This window comes from Limanda limanda, chromosome 3 (assembly GCF_963576545.1).
Source record: "Limanda limanda chromosome 3, fLimLim1.1, whole genome shotgun sequence".
Taxonomy (NCBI): domain Eukaryota; kingdom Metazoa; phylum Chordata; class Actinopteri; order Pleuronectiformes; family Pleuronectidae; genus Limanda; species Limanda limanda.
Genome location: NC_083638.1, coordinates 1015171 through 1031893, shown reverse-complemented (window position 1 = coordinate 1031893; position 16723 = coordinate 1015171). Strand labels below are relative to the sequence as shown.

The 16723-nt window shown below is 46.1% G+C and overlaps 1 protein-coding gene across 1 annotated transcript; it reads left to right on the top strand.

The window, feature by feature from the left end:
* The first annotated feature begins 44 nt into the window (after nucleotides 1-44).
* On the top strand, nucleotides 45-15797 carry cars1 (cysteinyl-tRNA synthetase 1). Its single transcript, XM_061067522.1, has 22 exons — nucleotides 45-142; nucleotides 3474-3565; nucleotides 3801-3889; nucleotides 3972-4068; nucleotides 4360-4458; nucleotides 4830-4973; nucleotides 5410-5550; nucleotides 5698-5786; nucleotides 5875-5996; nucleotides 6425-6537; nucleotides 6845-6973; nucleotides 7086-7215; nucleotides 7378-7481; nucleotides 7936-8033; nucleotides 12740-12929; nucleotides 13042-13110; nucleotides 13260-13341; nucleotides 13451-13531; nucleotides 13713-13780; nucleotides 14404-14463; nucleotides 14817-14900; nucleotides 15005-15797. Exons 1-22 carry the CDS (start codon nucleotides 121-123, stop codon nucleotides 15131-15133), a joined length of 2232 nt encoding a protein of 743 aa, XP_060923505.1. The 5' UTR covers nucleotides 45-120; the 3' UTR covers nucleotides 15134-15797.
* Nucleotides 15798-16723: the final 926 nt, after the last annotated feature.

Here is a 16723-nt window from a genome sequence, read left to right as displayed (position 1 = left end):
GTGTGCTGCTCGAACATTGGTTCCGGTTCCGGGTGTGAGCCTGTGACACCACCTCCTCTTCTTCTTCTTCTTCTTCTTCCGGACACGTTATTGTTGCATCAGCATCGAACCTCAGCGGTGATGTCGTCCTCCGCAGATCCAGGTACAGAACCGCGGTTCCTCGGTCCATCACAGGAAACTGACGCAGAGCAGCGACGTGTTTAACGTGTTTTCCACGAGTCACACCGGGAGATGACGTTAGCTTCGTTAGCCGCTAAGCTAACGAAGCTAACCCTGTCAGCCAGTCACAGACCGGAGCTGCTGGTCAAAAAGCAGCAGGAAACTGACCGCGAGGAACCGACAGACCAGGACAACAGACCAGGTCCCGGATGTCCTCTGAGTGTCTCAGGGAACCGGGTTTCATTAATGAATCCTAGCGTTAGGTGTTCTAATTGGCTCTGACCTTTGACCTCCGGGTTGACCTGTCTCTCATCACAGATCAGATGCTGACTCATTCTTCTTTAACACTTTAGGGGGTCAGGACCCTCTGAGACACAGGGGGTTGTTTCAGATCCAGATCCAGGAATTAAGAGAAATATAAATGTAAAAACAAACGTCCTCGTGGATTTGTCCCCGGATCCAGATTCTGCAGCCGGATGTGGTCAGTTCTTCACTGAGCTGCATCTGGTCCAGGCTGGGTGGGAATCTGTCCAGGGGGTCCGGGACCCTGCAAACACACCAGCTGCTTAATGAGCAGAGACAGCGTGAGACTCTGGTGTGTGGACACAGAGCTTCTGTCTGTCCTCACGTGGAGCTCGAGAAGAGACAAGCAATACATTCACCTCCGTCTCACGTTCAAACATTCGTGGATCATTCAGGAGCATGGAGTCTCCTGTTTGTCCGTCTCCTCCGTGGTTTCACTTGTCCTCCTGACGTCTCCTCTGTGGTTACACTTGTCCTCTGTCCTCCTGCCATCCCCCGTGGTTTCACTTGTCCTCCGTCCTCCTGACGTCTCCTCCGTGGTTTCACTTGTCCTCCGTCCTCCTGACGTCTCCTCCGTGGTTTCACTTGTCCTCCGTCCTCCTGACGTCTCCTCCGTGGTTTCACTTGTCCTCCGTCCTCCTGACGTCTCCTCCGTGGTTTCACTTGTCCTCCGTCCTCTGTGGTTTCACTTGTCCTCCGTCCTCCTGACGTCTCCTCCGTGGTTTCACTTGTCCTCCGTCCTCTGTGGTTTCACTTGTCCTCCGTCCTCCTCCGTCGCTCTGTGGTTTCACTTGTCCTCCGTCCTCCTGACGTCTCCTCCGTGGTTTCACTTGTCCTCCGTCCTCTGTGGTTTCACTTGTCCTCCGTCCTCCTCCGTAGCTCTGTGGTTTCACTTGTCCTCCGTCCTCCTGCCGTCTCCGCCGTGGTTTCACTTGTCCTCCTGACGTCTCCTCTGTGGTTTCACTTGTCCTCCGTCCTCCTGCCATCCTCTGTGGTTTCACTTGTCCTCCTGCCGTCTCCTCCGTGGTTTCACTTGTCCTCCTGACGTCTCCTCTGTGGTTTCACTTGTCCTCCGTCCTCCTGACGTCTCCTCCGTGGTTTCACTTGTCCTCCGTCCTCCTGACGTCTCCTCCGTGGTTACACTTGTCCTCCGTCCTCCTGACGTCTCCTCCGTGGTTACACTTGTCCTCTGTCCTCCTGACGTCTCCTCTGTGGTTTCACTTGTCCTCCGTCCTCCTGACGTCTCCTCTGTGGTTTCACTTGTCCTCCGTCCTCCTGACGTCTCCTCCGTGGTTACACTTGTCCTCCGTCCTCCTGACGTCTCCTCTGTGGTTTCACTTGTCCTCCGTCCTCCTGACGTCTCCTCCGTGGTTACACTTGTCCTCCGTCCTCCTGACGTCTCCTCCGTGGTTTCACTTGTCCTCCGTCCTCCTGACGTCGCTCTGTGTGTCTCTTCTGTCAGTCTCAGTATTGACGTCCTTCTCAGGAGGTTAATGACGACTCTGTGGAGTTTGAGGATTTCACTGCCTGGTTGGAAAATTCCAGAGAATCGTTATTTGCTTTATTTATTTATTTGTCCCTTGAATCCCGTCCAGGCTGATTTCCTCCAGCAGTGTCCCTCTCTCTCTCTCTCTCTCTCTCAGTGTTGGTATCAGACTCGTCCAGCACCGAGGCCGGAGACCATGTGACCCCCCCCCCCCCCCCGCTGGTCATGTGACTCACCTTTCAGAGCCTCATCATTGTCCCTGTTGCTGTTGCCGTTTGTCTCCGGTTGTCGTGGCCTGGTGTGTAACTCTGTGGACCGTTTGTCTCCGGTTGTCGTGGCCTCGTGTGTAACTCTGTGGACCGTTTGTCTCCGGTTGTCGTGGCCTCGTGTGTAACTCTGTGGACCGTTTGTCTCCGGTTGTCGTGGCCTGGTGTGTAACTCTGTGGACCGTTTGTCTCCGGTTGTCGTGGCCTGGTGTGTAACTCTGTGGACCGTCTGTCCTCTTGTCTCTGCAGCCTGTGTCTCTGGCTTCTTGCTACAGATTCATGAGGAGGCCACGCTGGCCGAGGCGCTGAACGACTTCCTGAACTCGCGCAGCTACCTGGCTGGGTTCCGCTTGTCCCAGGCCGACCTCGAGGCCTTTAGGCTCCTCCCCAGACCCCCGGCCCCCCGGCATGTCCACGCTCTGCGCTGGTACAGACACGTAGCCGCCCTGCAGCGGGACGCCCCCCCCGAGAGCAGCAGTGAGTAGACGGGTGAAGGCATGAACAACGTGTCCGAGCTCCCTGAGAAACCCCCTGTCGATTAGTGCTGAGTCATCTCTGACCTGCAGCTCTGACACCACACGGGCACGTTACAGACGTTTGAATGAATTCAGTTTGAACTCTCGCTTTCCTTGTGAGTCGCTGTGTGTGAGGACTGGAACTTGTCGCTCAGTTTATCACTGTTCAAACAACACAACCTGACAGCTGTGACCGAATGATCCTGGTTTCCTTAAAGAGAAACTGAAGAACATGTTGAAGAAACACCTGAACCATTTACAGGAAACTGGATATTGTTTCGAGTTTAGAAACAATATCTAATCATCAAGTTATATCCCCGTTGTGTGTGTCTGTTTGTGTACGATGTGTGTGTCTGTGTGTGTACGATGTGTGTAACCTCAAGCTCATTTCTCTCACTTTCAGCCGGAAGCAGCTGGAACTACATTTGCTCACATTAGTCATTTTCTGCTCGTAGAGTTTAAAACCACAACTTTCACTCTGGGGCAGAACATCAGTCTTTAATCTCGGAAGTCGTCATTGATTGAGATAAATATCAATGTGTATTAAATGATTTTATCGTGATATGATATTGCACAGCCAGAATCGCTGGAACTGTTTTGATAAAGAGTTTTTTAAATTCAGATATTTTCAGATTTGACATGTAGATGTTTTAATTTCACAACACAACAAACGGTGAATAAATGTGATTTTATTAAATATTTTCTCCTTATATAATGTCTTTGTGTGTCTCTTGTCATTCACAGTGAAGGCAAAGCGGGTTCAGCCCCCCTGGTCTCCACCAGCAGGGACAGATGTTCCTCAGCTTCTGCTCTACAACAGTCTGACCAGAGCCAAGGTGCGTGAGAGGCACATTTTCAAATCCTCGTTAATCTCAGCAAACAGACGCTCTTATTAAAAAGAAGATTTGTTTTGTTTGGACTCTGTGTTCGACGTCAGTTTGGATCAAAGTTTGTTGATGGTCACTTTTCTTTTGACGAGAGAAACCCTGAAAACTGTAAAACCATCACAGATGTTGAATCATAAACCCGATAAAGACATCTGATTTCCGATCTGTTGTCTGGATGTTTCAGGAGCCGTTTGTTCCTCAGAAAGGGAACAAGGTCACATGGTACTGCTGTGGCCCGACCGTCTACGACGCCTCGCACATGGGACACGCCAGGTCGACTCCTCATCAATGAATTCACTCACAGTAAAGTCACAAGTTGGTCTGTTTTTAACAGAAATGATTTCTCCCTCCTCAGATCCTACATATCATTCGATATTCTGCGCAGGATTCTCAGAGACTACTTCAAGTTCGACGTCCTCTACTGCATCAACATCACAGACATAGACGACAAAGTGAGTGTTTATTAACCTTTCATTCACTGGTTGGTACGTATTCATTCCTCTGAGGCAGCATGTTCACAGCTTCTTCTGATATCTCAGCATGTTGGTGGTTTTTATTATTACTTAAGTGATTTTATCGTTTTTGTTTATTCTTGGGCCAATATATGCTTCCTTCAAAAGCATTAAAAAGTGTTAACATGAGCATCTGTGTGTCCATGAATCAGCACAGATTTGTCATTATTTATGTCTTTATTTATTTGTAATTATGTTAACCTGGGCTTCATTCTTGTGTTTTTTTGCCAGATCATTAAACGGGCCCGACAGAACTACCTCCTGGACCAATACAAGGAGAAGCAGCCGAAAGCTGCTCAGATCCTTCAGGACGTCCTGAGCGCCAGAGACGTGAGTTCAACTTCACACACAGAAGAATAAACTACCTCAGAGGACGAGAGACACAGAGAACAGAGAGAACGGAGAGAACGGAGAGAACGGAGAGAACAGAGAGAACAGAGCAGTGGCTGATGACTCATATTATATCTGATGGTTAAAATCTCACCTGAAGAACAGATGTTATCTGTCCCACGCCTCCGCCCACTTTCCCCTCCAGACTCATTTCTTCTGAATGTCTTGAATCACCGGTGGTCGCTCCACGCCGCTCTGTGTCCTGTTCACTTCTGCTTCCTCTCGTCACGTGAGAGGCGTCGCTGCCTCTGAAGCAAGGACCTCAATCATGTCCTGTCGTGTGTGACGTGTTTCTGTTTTCCTGGTTTCAGCCCTTCCAGGTTCTTTTGGCTGCGACCACAGATCCAGACAAGAAGCAGATGCTGGAGAGGCTGGACGCCGCGGTCACTGGCGCCCTGAAGCCTCTGCAGGCGGCGATGGAGAGCGGCGCCGAGCCGGTGCAGCCGCTGGCAACGGTAACACTGAGCACTCCTCATTTCCTCTAAATCCAACTTTGAAAATTACTTTCCATTTTAAATGATATTTCCAGTGTCGAATCATTGACATTTAAATCATTTATATTTCCTGTCATTCGACAACAAGGCATTACAAATAAAGAATATGATTTATAAACGTTTCTCCGGAGCTTCTCCTTCAAGCCCCCGAGAAACAGCTCTGGATAATGTTTCCGAATCCAGAGAAACGACAGGAGATTCTCAGGAGGATCTGACGTGTGGATGATGTTTCTAATATGTAATGGACGCAAAACTGAAAGAAACTAAAAGAATATAAATATCTCTATAAAAAGAGAAGCCTTAAAAAAAAGCAGACACTCCTGCGTTCTTCTTAAGTAAAAGGTAAACGCTGGAGAAAGTTCAGTTATCTCTGAAACCTTCTTTCTGTCTCCTGAAGGCCCTGCTGGAGAGTTCCAAGGACCTGCTTGCTGATTGGTTGGACACACAGTTTGGAAGTCAAGTCACAGAGAACTCGATCTTCTCCATTCTCCCTAAATACTGGGAGGGAGAATACCACAAAGACATGGAAGCTCTGAACGTAAGTGGAAGGGAGGTGAACAGGTTTCTGAAGTCCTGCTCAGACAGAGAGGAGTGAGGGAATCGACCAGGAGCATGAACAGAACCACGAGTCAGGAGTGAAGGTTTAAACTCTCTCGTGATCCTCACCTGTCTGTGCGACCTCCAGGTTCTTCCCCCTGATGTTCTCACCCGGGTCAGCGAGTACGTGCCTGAGATCGTGGAGTTTGTGAAGAAGGTCGTCTCCAACGGTTACGGGTGAGGAGGAGAGTGATGTCGCTGTTTGAACAAATACTCCGTCACCGCCGCTTCGGTTCCAATATATTTGGTTTTGTGATGTTTTCAGGTACGAATCCAACGGCTCCGTGTACTTCAACACCTCCAAGTTCGATTCCAGTCAGCAGCACTCGTACGCCAAGCTGGTGCCAGAGGCCGTCGGAGATCAGAAAGCTCTGCAAGAGGGAGAAGGTAAATCCACTCGTTTCCTTTTCTAGATTTTAAAGGGAATTTAGACGGCAGCAGTGGCCAGGATGTTGTCTATTGGGTAAAACTATGACAGTCCAGGAAATGTCCATTTACACACAGACATTTACAACAGATGGAGACAAGAGGAAAAATTATAGAATTCGCCTTTAATTCTGCAAACTCTAATGTGTAGAATTAAAGACCCTTTCAAATTATTTAGGACTTTAGCTTAAAACAGAGAGATGTCAGTATCTCAAGTGTAAATCTGTGTTTTTTCTTTTACTTCATTCATCTGCCGTGGTGTTGTCTTGGATATTGTTCAAATCTTACAATAATGCTGAAGATTCATTGACTCTTTGTCTTATCTTCGTGTCGCTGAGGTCAGAGTCATGTTGGTCACTTGTGATTCCTCCTCCTGTCCGACCCTGCAGGTGACCTGAGCATCTCCGCCGACAGACTGAGTGAGAAGAAGTCTCAAAACGACTTTGCCTTGTGGAAAGCTTCCAAACCAGGGGAGCCGTCCTGGGACTCTCCCTGGGGGAAGGTGAGAGTTCAGAGAGTCACAGGAGGAGGTTCTGCTCCGGTCATCTGAAGTTTGAAGAACAGTAGCAACATCAGGAAGCTCATGTAACTTCTCTAAGAGGAAGGTTCCGGTTAGTTAGAGTCTCCGGAGTTTGTTTCTCACATATGAACAACACGGAGCAGCAGCCAGTGACAAATACATTCCACTGCACAGGTCACATGGTTTTGTTTGTGTTTGGTTGACAGCACATCGACACTGTCATCAGCTCTTATCACCAAAAGCTTTTTGATTTATCATAATAATGTTTTTCTTTTGGATGTTGCCATAGGGACGACCTGGCTGGCACATCGAGTGCTCGGCCATGGCTGGGTCGGTCCTGGGAGAGTCCATGGACATCCACGGGGGGGGATTTGATCTGCGATTCCCTCACCACGACAACGAGCTGGCTCAGTCTGAGGTGTGTGTGTGTGTCTGTGTGTGTGTCTGTGTGTGTCTGTGTGTCCCTTTTAAAGCCATTTCCTGTAGAGTAGAATACAGACACTGATGTTTGGTGGTTCCTTCCCTCTCAGGCTTACTTTGATAACGACTGCTGGGTGCGATACTTCCTGCACACCGGACACCTGACGATCGCAGGCTGCAAGATGTCCAAGTCTCTGAAGAACTTCATCACCATCAAGGACGCGTTGGCAAAGAACACAGGTGACTCACCGGTGACCGGTCACAGAACACTGAACCCAGTCCCGCTCCGCTGAAGCTCCAGCAGAGATAATATCTGGTTTCTATCGTTTCAAGTCTGTAGAGAGAAGAAGCTCGATAGCTGGTTTGTTGCTGTCAGATAAATGTCTGCTCCTCCTCCTGCAGCGCGACAGCTCCGCCTGGCGTTCCTGATGCATTCCTGGAAAGATACGCTGGACTACTCCTCCAACACGATGGAGTCGGCCGTGCAGTACGAGAAGTTCCTGAATGTAGGTGGATTCGAGCTCCTGTTCAGGCCTGGTGTTCACATCCATTTGTTTTTCTCTCTTTATGTTTGAGAGCAGGACTTGATTTCACGCTCAGGTCTTGCAATGAATTTAACAAAAAAAACGGCGCTTGCACTCAAATCGCTGCAGCTCATCTCCTCCTCTACTTGTCATCACTACACCTTTCTTTCTGTTGGAGTTCTCACAGACTTACTGCACAAACAAATCCAAGAGAAAAAAATCAAAAATCACAGTTTCGGAATGCGCACAGAATCAAAGTGAGGAGAAGAGCTGAAGCACAGGAAACTGTCCAAGCATTAAAATATTTGAGTGCAAGCTCCCAGTTAGAGCACAAGCAGGGGCTCTTGAATAAAGAGAGGGGGAAAACCATATATCCATGACTTGTGATCCTATGACCAGAGACTTAATCTGTTCTTCTTCTTTGTCCTTCAAACAGGAGTTCTTCCTCAATGTGAAGGATTTACTGCGAGCTCCGACCGACGTCACGGGTCGGTTTGAGAAGTGGGAGGCGGCCGAGATGGAGCTCAACGACAGGTGAGTGATCGGACATGTGGAGCATGTTAATCCAGGTAGCATTTCCTTCGGGCGCCTGTTGGTGGCGTCATATCCCCTCTGTGCATGTGTCAAAAGTGACTTTATCCAGTTTGAAGTCACATTTTATTGATGCACTTTTTCGATCTTGGTGGTTTTTAACTCTGTATTTGAAGCAGATAAAGGATTTTAGTTGTCGGATCTTAAATCATCAGAGAAACAAGCTGAGCAGACGTTAGCGGCAGCTCGACTCTCAGCCAATCAGAGATGAGTCAGAGAAACACTGAAGCTGCTTTATTATTAGGGCCCGAGCCCTATTGAAATTGTAAGGATTATTCTGAGCGTAGTGAATGGGCTTTTTGAGGGCTTTCCCATGCTCAAAAATGTTTTAAACTTTGCTGTAAGGTATAAATGTGTTAACATTTACGTATTCTATAGTATTTGGAAATAGGCGTGGCGAAATAGCTCACCAGCGCCACCTACGGATAAGCCCCTCATTTAGCATTTACCGATCCTCACGAAAAAAAAGACGGTTGTGTATCATGACCAGAAGCACAAAAAAGTCTCTCAGTGCGTTATGAAAAACGCAACAGGAAGTCCGCCATTTTGGATTTAGTGGCCATTTTGGCCATATTCCAGGTTTTTACTTTGATGTACTTGTCGTAGGGTTTTCATCGGATCAACTTACAATTTAGACGAGTGTCATCACAACTAGATGGAGATCTAAAGTTATCAAAAGATCAACTTTTCGTCAGAGCGTGTGACCGTGGGCTGGCGTCAAAGTTTGATTAAACGGCATCAAAACACGAGCATCTGTATCTCGGACATATTTGGTCCAATCGAGTCCAAACTAGACACATAAGACAAGAGTCGTGACCTGATGACATCTACACAGAAATCATGACTTAAAATCACAGCGCCACCTGCTGGCTACAGGAAATGTCTTGTGTTTGGTACGTCTTACACTTGGAAGTATTCCTCCTCATCCACTGACCTCAACCATGTCAAACTGTATCAAATGGGTCTCAAGGCATTGATAATGTAGGAATACGATTACTGGGACTTTTCATCAAGCGCCATATTAATGGCGTGGTATCAAAGTTTATCAACTCGCCAACTCGCTGTAACTTCCATGTTCATGGGTCCATCTCCCTCAAACTACATGTGTGTATCACCAGCCCCCCCCTGAAGATATTCAGATGATTTTAAGAAATGGGCGTGTCTTTTCATGACAAACAAAAATGTTTCTTGGATACATATGCTAGACCACCAGGTTTTTTGGGCCATTTTCTAAAATTTTTGAATTTTTTTTTTTTACTTTAACTTGACCTTGGGATTTCATCAGATCAACTTCAACTTCTGGGAATGTCATCTCAACAAGATAGAGATATAAACGACCTCGGTATGATTTCATCACACGGTGTGACCGTAGCGTGGCGTGACATTTTGATGATTCGCCAAAAAAGAGGGATTTATTATAACTCCTCTGTGCATTGTTCTTTCAGCCTCAAACCTCATTCACACATTCACAGTCCCGCCCTGATAAGATCCATATAAATATCGACTCATCATTACAGCGCCACCCGCTGGCTACAGGAAATGACATGTTTTAAACTTTGATAAACTGCTCTTGGCTGCTTTGTAAAGAACACTTCAAAGGATTCATTAAGCAAATAATTATTTGTTGTCAGTTTGCTTTAATGTTACAGTGTCAGTGATGTTAGAATCCTTTGATGTCTTAGATGCCAAGATGAACGATTTATACGATCTGAAGAGAGAAATTAATGTTTTTGACCTGAACAGATCTATGAGTCTAGTATAGAGATAGCGTTAGCACCACCTACTGCCAAAAGGAGGTAAGCCTAGTTTTTAAACTAAATTCGATTAAGAATAAGGAGCAGAGATCTGTTTGTGTTCAGAGGAAGTGAATCTGTTCTACAGTCTCTGGCAGCAGCTGAAATGGAGCAGCAAGAAAATCACCTGGACAGAGAAAGGTTCTCCTGTCCGATCTGTCTGGATCTACTGAAGGATCCGGTGACTACTGTCTGTGGACACAGCTACTGTAAGAGCTGTATTAACACCCACTGGGACAAAGAGGAGGAGAGAGGAGGCTACAGCTGTCCTCAGTGTGGACAGACCTTCACACCGAGGCCTGTCCTGGAGACAAGCACCATGTTAGCTGATTCACTGGAAGAGCTGAAGAAGACTGGACTCCAAGCTGCTCCTGCTGATCACTGCTATGCTGGACCTGAAGATGTGGCCTGTGATGTCTGCACTGGGAGAAAACGGAAATCTCACCTCCAGCCTCATCTTCAGTCAGCTGCATTGAAGAAGCACAAGCTGGTGGAGCCCTCGGAGAAGCTCCAGGAGAACATCTGCTCTCGTCACGACGAGCTGATGAAGATGTTCTGCCGCACTGATCAGCAGTGTATCTGTTATCTCTGCTCTGTGGAGGAACATAAAGACCACGACACAGTGTCAGCTGCAGCAGAAAGGACTGAGAGGCAGAGAGAGCTCGGGCTGAGGAGACAAACAATCCAGCAGAGAGTCCAGGACACAGAGAAAGACGTGAAGCTGCTTCAACAGGAGGAGGAGGCCCTCAATGGCTCTGCTGATAAAGCAGTGGAGGACAGTGAGGAGATCTTCACTGAGCTGATCCCTCTGCTGGAGAAAAGAAGCTCTGATGTGGAGCAGCAGATCAGATCCCAGCAGGAAACTGAAGTGAGTCCAGTCAGAGAGCTTCAGGAGAGACTGGAGCAGGAGATCACTGAGCTGAAGAGGAAAGACCATGAACTGAAGAAGCTCTCAGACACAGAGGATCACAACCAGCTTCTACACAACTACCCCTCACTGTCACCACTCAGTGGATCTACACACTCATCCAGCTTCAGGATCCGTCCTCTGAGGAACTTTGAGGATGTGACAGCAGCTATGTCACAGGTCAGAGGTCGACTACAGGACATTCTGAGTGAGACAGAGACACAGATTTTACAGATTGTGTCTCAAGTGGATGTTTTACTGCGAGAACCAGAGCCAGAGACCAGAGCTGACTTCTTAAAATATTCACAGGAAATCACACTGGATCCAAACACAGCAAAAAAATATCTGTTATTATCTGAGGGAAACAGAAAAGTAACAGGAGTGAGTGAAGATCGGTCTTATTCTGATCACCCAGACAGATTCACTGGTTATTGTCAGGTCCTGAGTAGAGAGAGTCTGACTGGACGTTGTTACTGGGAGGTGAAGGGTAGGTGGAGAGGAGGAGTTTGTGTAGCAGTCGCATACAAGAATATCAGCAGAGCAGGACGCTCACATGAATGTTTATTTGGATTCAATGATAAATCTTGGTCATTAGATTGTAATAGAAACAGTTATAACTTTTTTTACAACAGGATCAACACTCCAGTGTTTGGTCCTGTGTCCTCCAGAGTAGGAGTGTACCTGGATCACAGTACAGGTGTTCTGTCCTTCTACAGCGTCTCTGACACCATGACTCTCCTCCACAGAGTCCAGACCACATTCACTCAGCCTCTCTGTGCTGGAGTTTGGGTTGGTTATGGAGACACAGCTGAGTTCTGTAAACTCAATTAGACTCGAGTCATTAAAAGCAGTGATTTAGATTCTGTGTGTAAATCTTTAACTTCTTTTGTCTCCATGTTTGTTGATCAAAGTTCGTCGTGGTGACGTTTCTGCTCCGCACAGAGATCAGCTGTCAATCAAACACTGACCGTCCTTTATCACACATATTTGGTTCTCACTTTGTAAAGACAGAAATCTATAATTACACTGACATGAATGTGTTTGAAAGAACCCGACACCGAGCGGTGGGGGGCCCTGTTGTATTTCGAAGGACTTGCATTTGCAATTTTGTGCTTTTTCAGGGCGAAATTGCTGTAACTTCGGTGTTCGAGGTTCAACTTCCCTCAAACTACATGTGTGTAGCAACAGCCCCCCCCCCCCCCCCCCGCAGACATTCAGATGGTTTTAAGAAATGGGCGTGGCAAAATAACTGACTAGCGCCTCTTAAAGGGCAGCCCCGGCGCTACGATTGGCCTACATCTACAAAAATCGATAGGGACATGTGTCTTTTAATGACAAAGAAATAAGTCTCTTGAATAGATATGCTAAACCAAACAGGAAGCCCGCCATTTTAGATATGGTGGCCATTTTGGCCATTTTCTACAATTTTACTCTGATGAACTTGTCGTAGGGTTTTCATCAGATCAACTTCAACTTCTGGGAATGTCATCTAAACAAGATGGTGATATAAACTGCCTGAGTATATTTGATTTCATCACCAGGTGTGACAGCGGCCTGGCGTCAATCGAGTCCAAACTAGGCATGTAAGACAAGAGTCGCGAGCTGATGACCTCTACAAAGACACCATGACTTAAAATCACAGCGCCACCTAATGGCTACAGCAAGTGAAGCGTTTATCCTTGCCGCAGTTTGAAAACTCATGCAACGCGGAGACGAGCGCTTGGTCACCGATCGCTCTCTCTTCCCCGACCGCAACAGACTTGAGATCGCCCGTGTGCTCGGGCCCGTTACTGCTACAACGTAGCCCTAGTTATTATTATTATTTATTATTATTATTATTATTCACTGAAGCTCTGAATGAACTTGTGGAGATTCACCTGCACGCACCAGATTTAATCCAGTTACAAACCAGTTTGAGACTCAAAGCGATGGTTGCTCGTGTCGTCCAGTTTCTACGACAGGAAGTCGGCCGTGCACGCGGCGCTGTGCGACAACATGGACACTCGCACGGCCATGGAGGAGATGAGAGTCCTGGTGAACCAGAGCAACAGCTACATCGCCAGCAGGAAGAGCAGCAAGCTGCGGCCCAACCGGCTGCTGGTGGAGAGCGTGGCCGTGTATCTCACCAACATGCTGAAGGTCAGCACCACCTCCTCCTTCTCCTTCTGCTCAGCAGGAGACCAACCAGCTCCTCAAGCTTCTCCTCATCTCAAGTCTTCTAGTTTGCACTCATGGTTGTTTTGTTCTTCAGATCTTTGGCACGATCGAAGGCTCCGATCCCGTTGGTTTCCCTGTGGGGGGGCAAGGTCAAAGTATTGACGTGAGTAAAGTGACACTTTGCTGTTTTCACTTTTCATTGTCGGAGGAAATGTGTGGGTTTGTGACGTGTGACGATCTCCTGCTCGTGGACAGGATGAGTTCACGTTGTTGTGTCTGTGGAAGTGACGTGTTGCTGCTGCTGTTTTGCAGCTGGAGAGCACGGTGATGCCGTATCTCTCGGTGCTGTCGGACTTCAGAGAGCGGGTCAGACAGATCGCCAGAGAGCAGAAAGGTTGGAACTTGACCTTTCTGTTCGTTTTATATCTCCTGATATTTGATGGGATCGTTTCACTTGCAGAGTTTTCTCTCTAATTAAAGTTATGTTGTGAAACTCTTTCCAGTGACGGAGCTGCTGCAGCTCTGCGACATCGTCCGGGACGACACGTTACCGGAGCTCGGCGTGCGACTGGAAGACCATGAAGGTAACCCTGCTTCTAAATCTTCAATATTCTAAAACTCAAACAAGCGTTATATGTTTGTTTTTTGTAGTATAGTTTTCTCTTTGGTCAGTTTAGTTTCATATTTTTTATCCAGGTCGAAGCGATCGAGTCCCACAGTTAGAGCAGCGTCTGTGACTCGACAGTAACTGTTAGTGTTTCACAGGTTTGCCTACCGTGGTGAAGCTGGTGGACAAGGAGACGCTACTGAAGGAGAGAGAGGAGAAGAAGAAGGTAAGAGACGAGTGGAGACACATTATTCAGACCTGCACTCGTCTCCAGATAATCTCTTGATCTCAGTGAGTCCATGTGAGAAACCAGAAGGAGATTATCTGGAGGTTGACTGAATCCATTCTTTTGTTTGAAAAGTGAATATTAGCAGAAGGGGAAGACGCACGGCTTCATACTGTGTAGTACACTACTGGTATTTATTTGAGTACAAGGGACTTCTTTCAATTCCATATTCAAATCAAAGCCCACTGAACACTTTGTGCTGAAGGAGCAGCTCCTCTGCAGAACATGTTGTTGAACTGAAGCTAAATATTGTGCACTGAACAGATGCTGTAAATATGAATTCATATTAATGTGAATATTGTGCATTGAATAGATAAAGTTGCACAACTGCCTTTCTTTGTGTTTTATTTATGCTCGTACATTCAGCCTCTAACATAAATTGCAAACCTAATAAATATGACTCTTCTAAGTGGGTTTCTCAGCAGATATCAGGCTGGTAGATCTGGGCTTATGAAGAGGTTGGTGATCACTGATGTGATCAATAAATATAATAACCAACCTCCGAGTTGAAGCCCAGACACTGAACGGTTTGATCTTTGACCTGAGGTGTTCTTCCTTCACAGATGGAAGAAGACAAGAAGAGGAAGAAGGAGGAAGCTGCCAGAAAGAAGCAGGAACAAGAGGTCAGGTGGCTCCGTGTCCAGACTGAAACGTTTTCCTGTTCAAATCCAGATCAGCCTCTGTATCAGAAAACCTCATTTTAACATCCTCCACCTCATGTGATGGAGGTGATGAATCCAATCAGGAAGCAAACGTGTGTTTCTGCATCATCGTTTCCTAAAGTCTTCCTCTCTGTTTTCACAACTCCAGAGTTTTCAAAGTAAAACCACCAGCGTTTCCAGAAGTTTCCGGAGGTTGAAAACTCTGGAGTAGTGCGGACGCCAGGCGTAACCATAGCGATAGACCGTCTGTTGTTCGGTTGGTGTCGGACTCGAGTGAATCACTCGTCACTAACTCGCTGCTTTCACTGTTTCAGATGGCCAAACTCGCCAAGATGAAAATCCCTCCATGTGACATGTTTCGTTCAGAAACTGACAAATATTCCAAGTTCGATGAAACGGTAAGTCACTCGTTCACACCTGTTATAACACATCGGTTCAAATATCGATTTCAGAAGCTCCAGATGAGTGGACGAGCTGAGATGTTTGTGGTTGATGTGCACAGGGTTTCCCCACGCACGACGCAGAGGGCAAGGAGCTGAGCAAAGGTCAAGCTAAGAAGCTGCGTAAACTCTACGAGGCTCAAGAGAAGTTACACAACGAGTTCCAGCAGACGAGCCAGAACGGAAACTGATTCAGTGAAGGTTCTCCAAACCATCCGCGAGTGTTCGACCTCATCAATGATGTTTTTGTTCAAATCTGTCTTTAGACAATTTCTTCACAGTTTCACCAGTTTGGACCCGAACATGACGTGATTAGATTCCAGAGGTCAAAGGTCACAGGGAACTCATGAGTCTGGGAGATAAGCGTGTGTAGACTGAGGCTCTGATTGGAGGAGACGTGCGACTGCAGGACGGTGACTTTCGTTTCTGACGAATAAAAGAGGTTTTATCTCATTTGTATGAATTCTGTGATTGTTTACAAGATGTTGAGGTTTGTTCGATTCGATTTTTATTAAACCTGAACTGAAGGAACTTTCCAGGTGTTAAATAAATATCAGGATCTAACTAACGTCCTCTAGAAACAAAACAACCTTTAACCCACTGACATGTTACAGGATGCGTCTCGCTGAGCGTCTGTTCACCGGAGTCCAAGACGCCGCTCGGCTCTTTTTGTCTCTTCACACTTTCCCTCAGATTCATCAGGTATTTGTAGACGTGATTTTAATTCAGCTGCTGATCTGCAGAGCAACGTTTGACGATGACTGTAAGAAAACAGTTCTCAATAAAAACACATGAACCATCACAGAAGGAAGTGCGTTATTCTGAAGAAACATAATAAAAAGCTGTTCTACAGGTTTTGGGTGAAATTAATGACTGATGATTTCAAATTGAAGTGTTCAGATGTAAAGAAGTTTAAAATGTTTAGCGTTGTTCACCACCTGTTCTCCAGAGGAAATTTAAAACTTACTTTCACATATTTGGATTTGTTCTTATCTAATAACAACTTTACCAACTAATGACGCAGTTATTGTGTTTTCTAGGATTTACATTTCCATATTTTTTCGGTCAGTTTTCAGAATTAAAGATTAAGATCGTACATGACGGTGACTTCAATTTATAGAAACCTGTTATTAAACTCATGATGTTCACTCCAGAAGGCCGCAAGAACAATATACAGTTTATATGCATATAATAAACTAGTATAACTTCTAAGGATTGTTAATATTAATGATATATAATATTTGCTTTAAATGTAAATGTGAATTTGTTTGGAAATTATGGATGACAACTTAATGAGAATGAGAATCACATCAAAATAAAACTCATGTCCCTGCTTTGTGTTATGAGAGTACATAACTATCTTTGTACATTGTTATTACAACGTAGATTATCAAAGAAGATAAGAGACGGGTGGAGTCACATTATTCAGATGTGCTTTCATCTCCAGATAATCTCTAGATCGAATCTGTTTCTGGGAAACTCGAAGGTTTAAAGAGGAGGTGACCTCTGATGACCTGTTGGGTGCTTTCCTCCAGCGAGTCACAAAGAAGCTCCGTCTAAAACAACACAATGAACAATCTGCTGATCTTCATGGGAAAGACGCACAACAAAGAAAGTCAAAGATCCGTAGATAAGAGATTTCTCTCTGACATTCACACGACTTGACGAACTGCTCTTAGATAATTATGGTAATTTTGGAATATTTCCACAATTCAAGAACATTTTAATAAAGACTCAAGACTCAGAACATTTGTCTTTTTAAGGTTTATTACTAAAATAAG

Excerpts from the sequence above, each read along its gene's own strand:
- cars1 (XM_061067522.1), top strand. The coding sequence starts at position 121 with ATGTCGTCCTCCGCAGATCCAG. Across the intron at positions 6,538-6,844 it reads GGGACTCTCCCTGGGGGAAG|GGACGACCTGGCTGGCACAT; the intron begins GTGAGAGTTCAG and ends ATGTTGCCATAG. Across the intron at positions 8,034-12,739 it reads GAGATGGAGCTCAACGACAG|TTTCTACGACAGGAAGTCGG; the intron begins GTGAGTGATCGG and ends CGTGTCGTCCAG.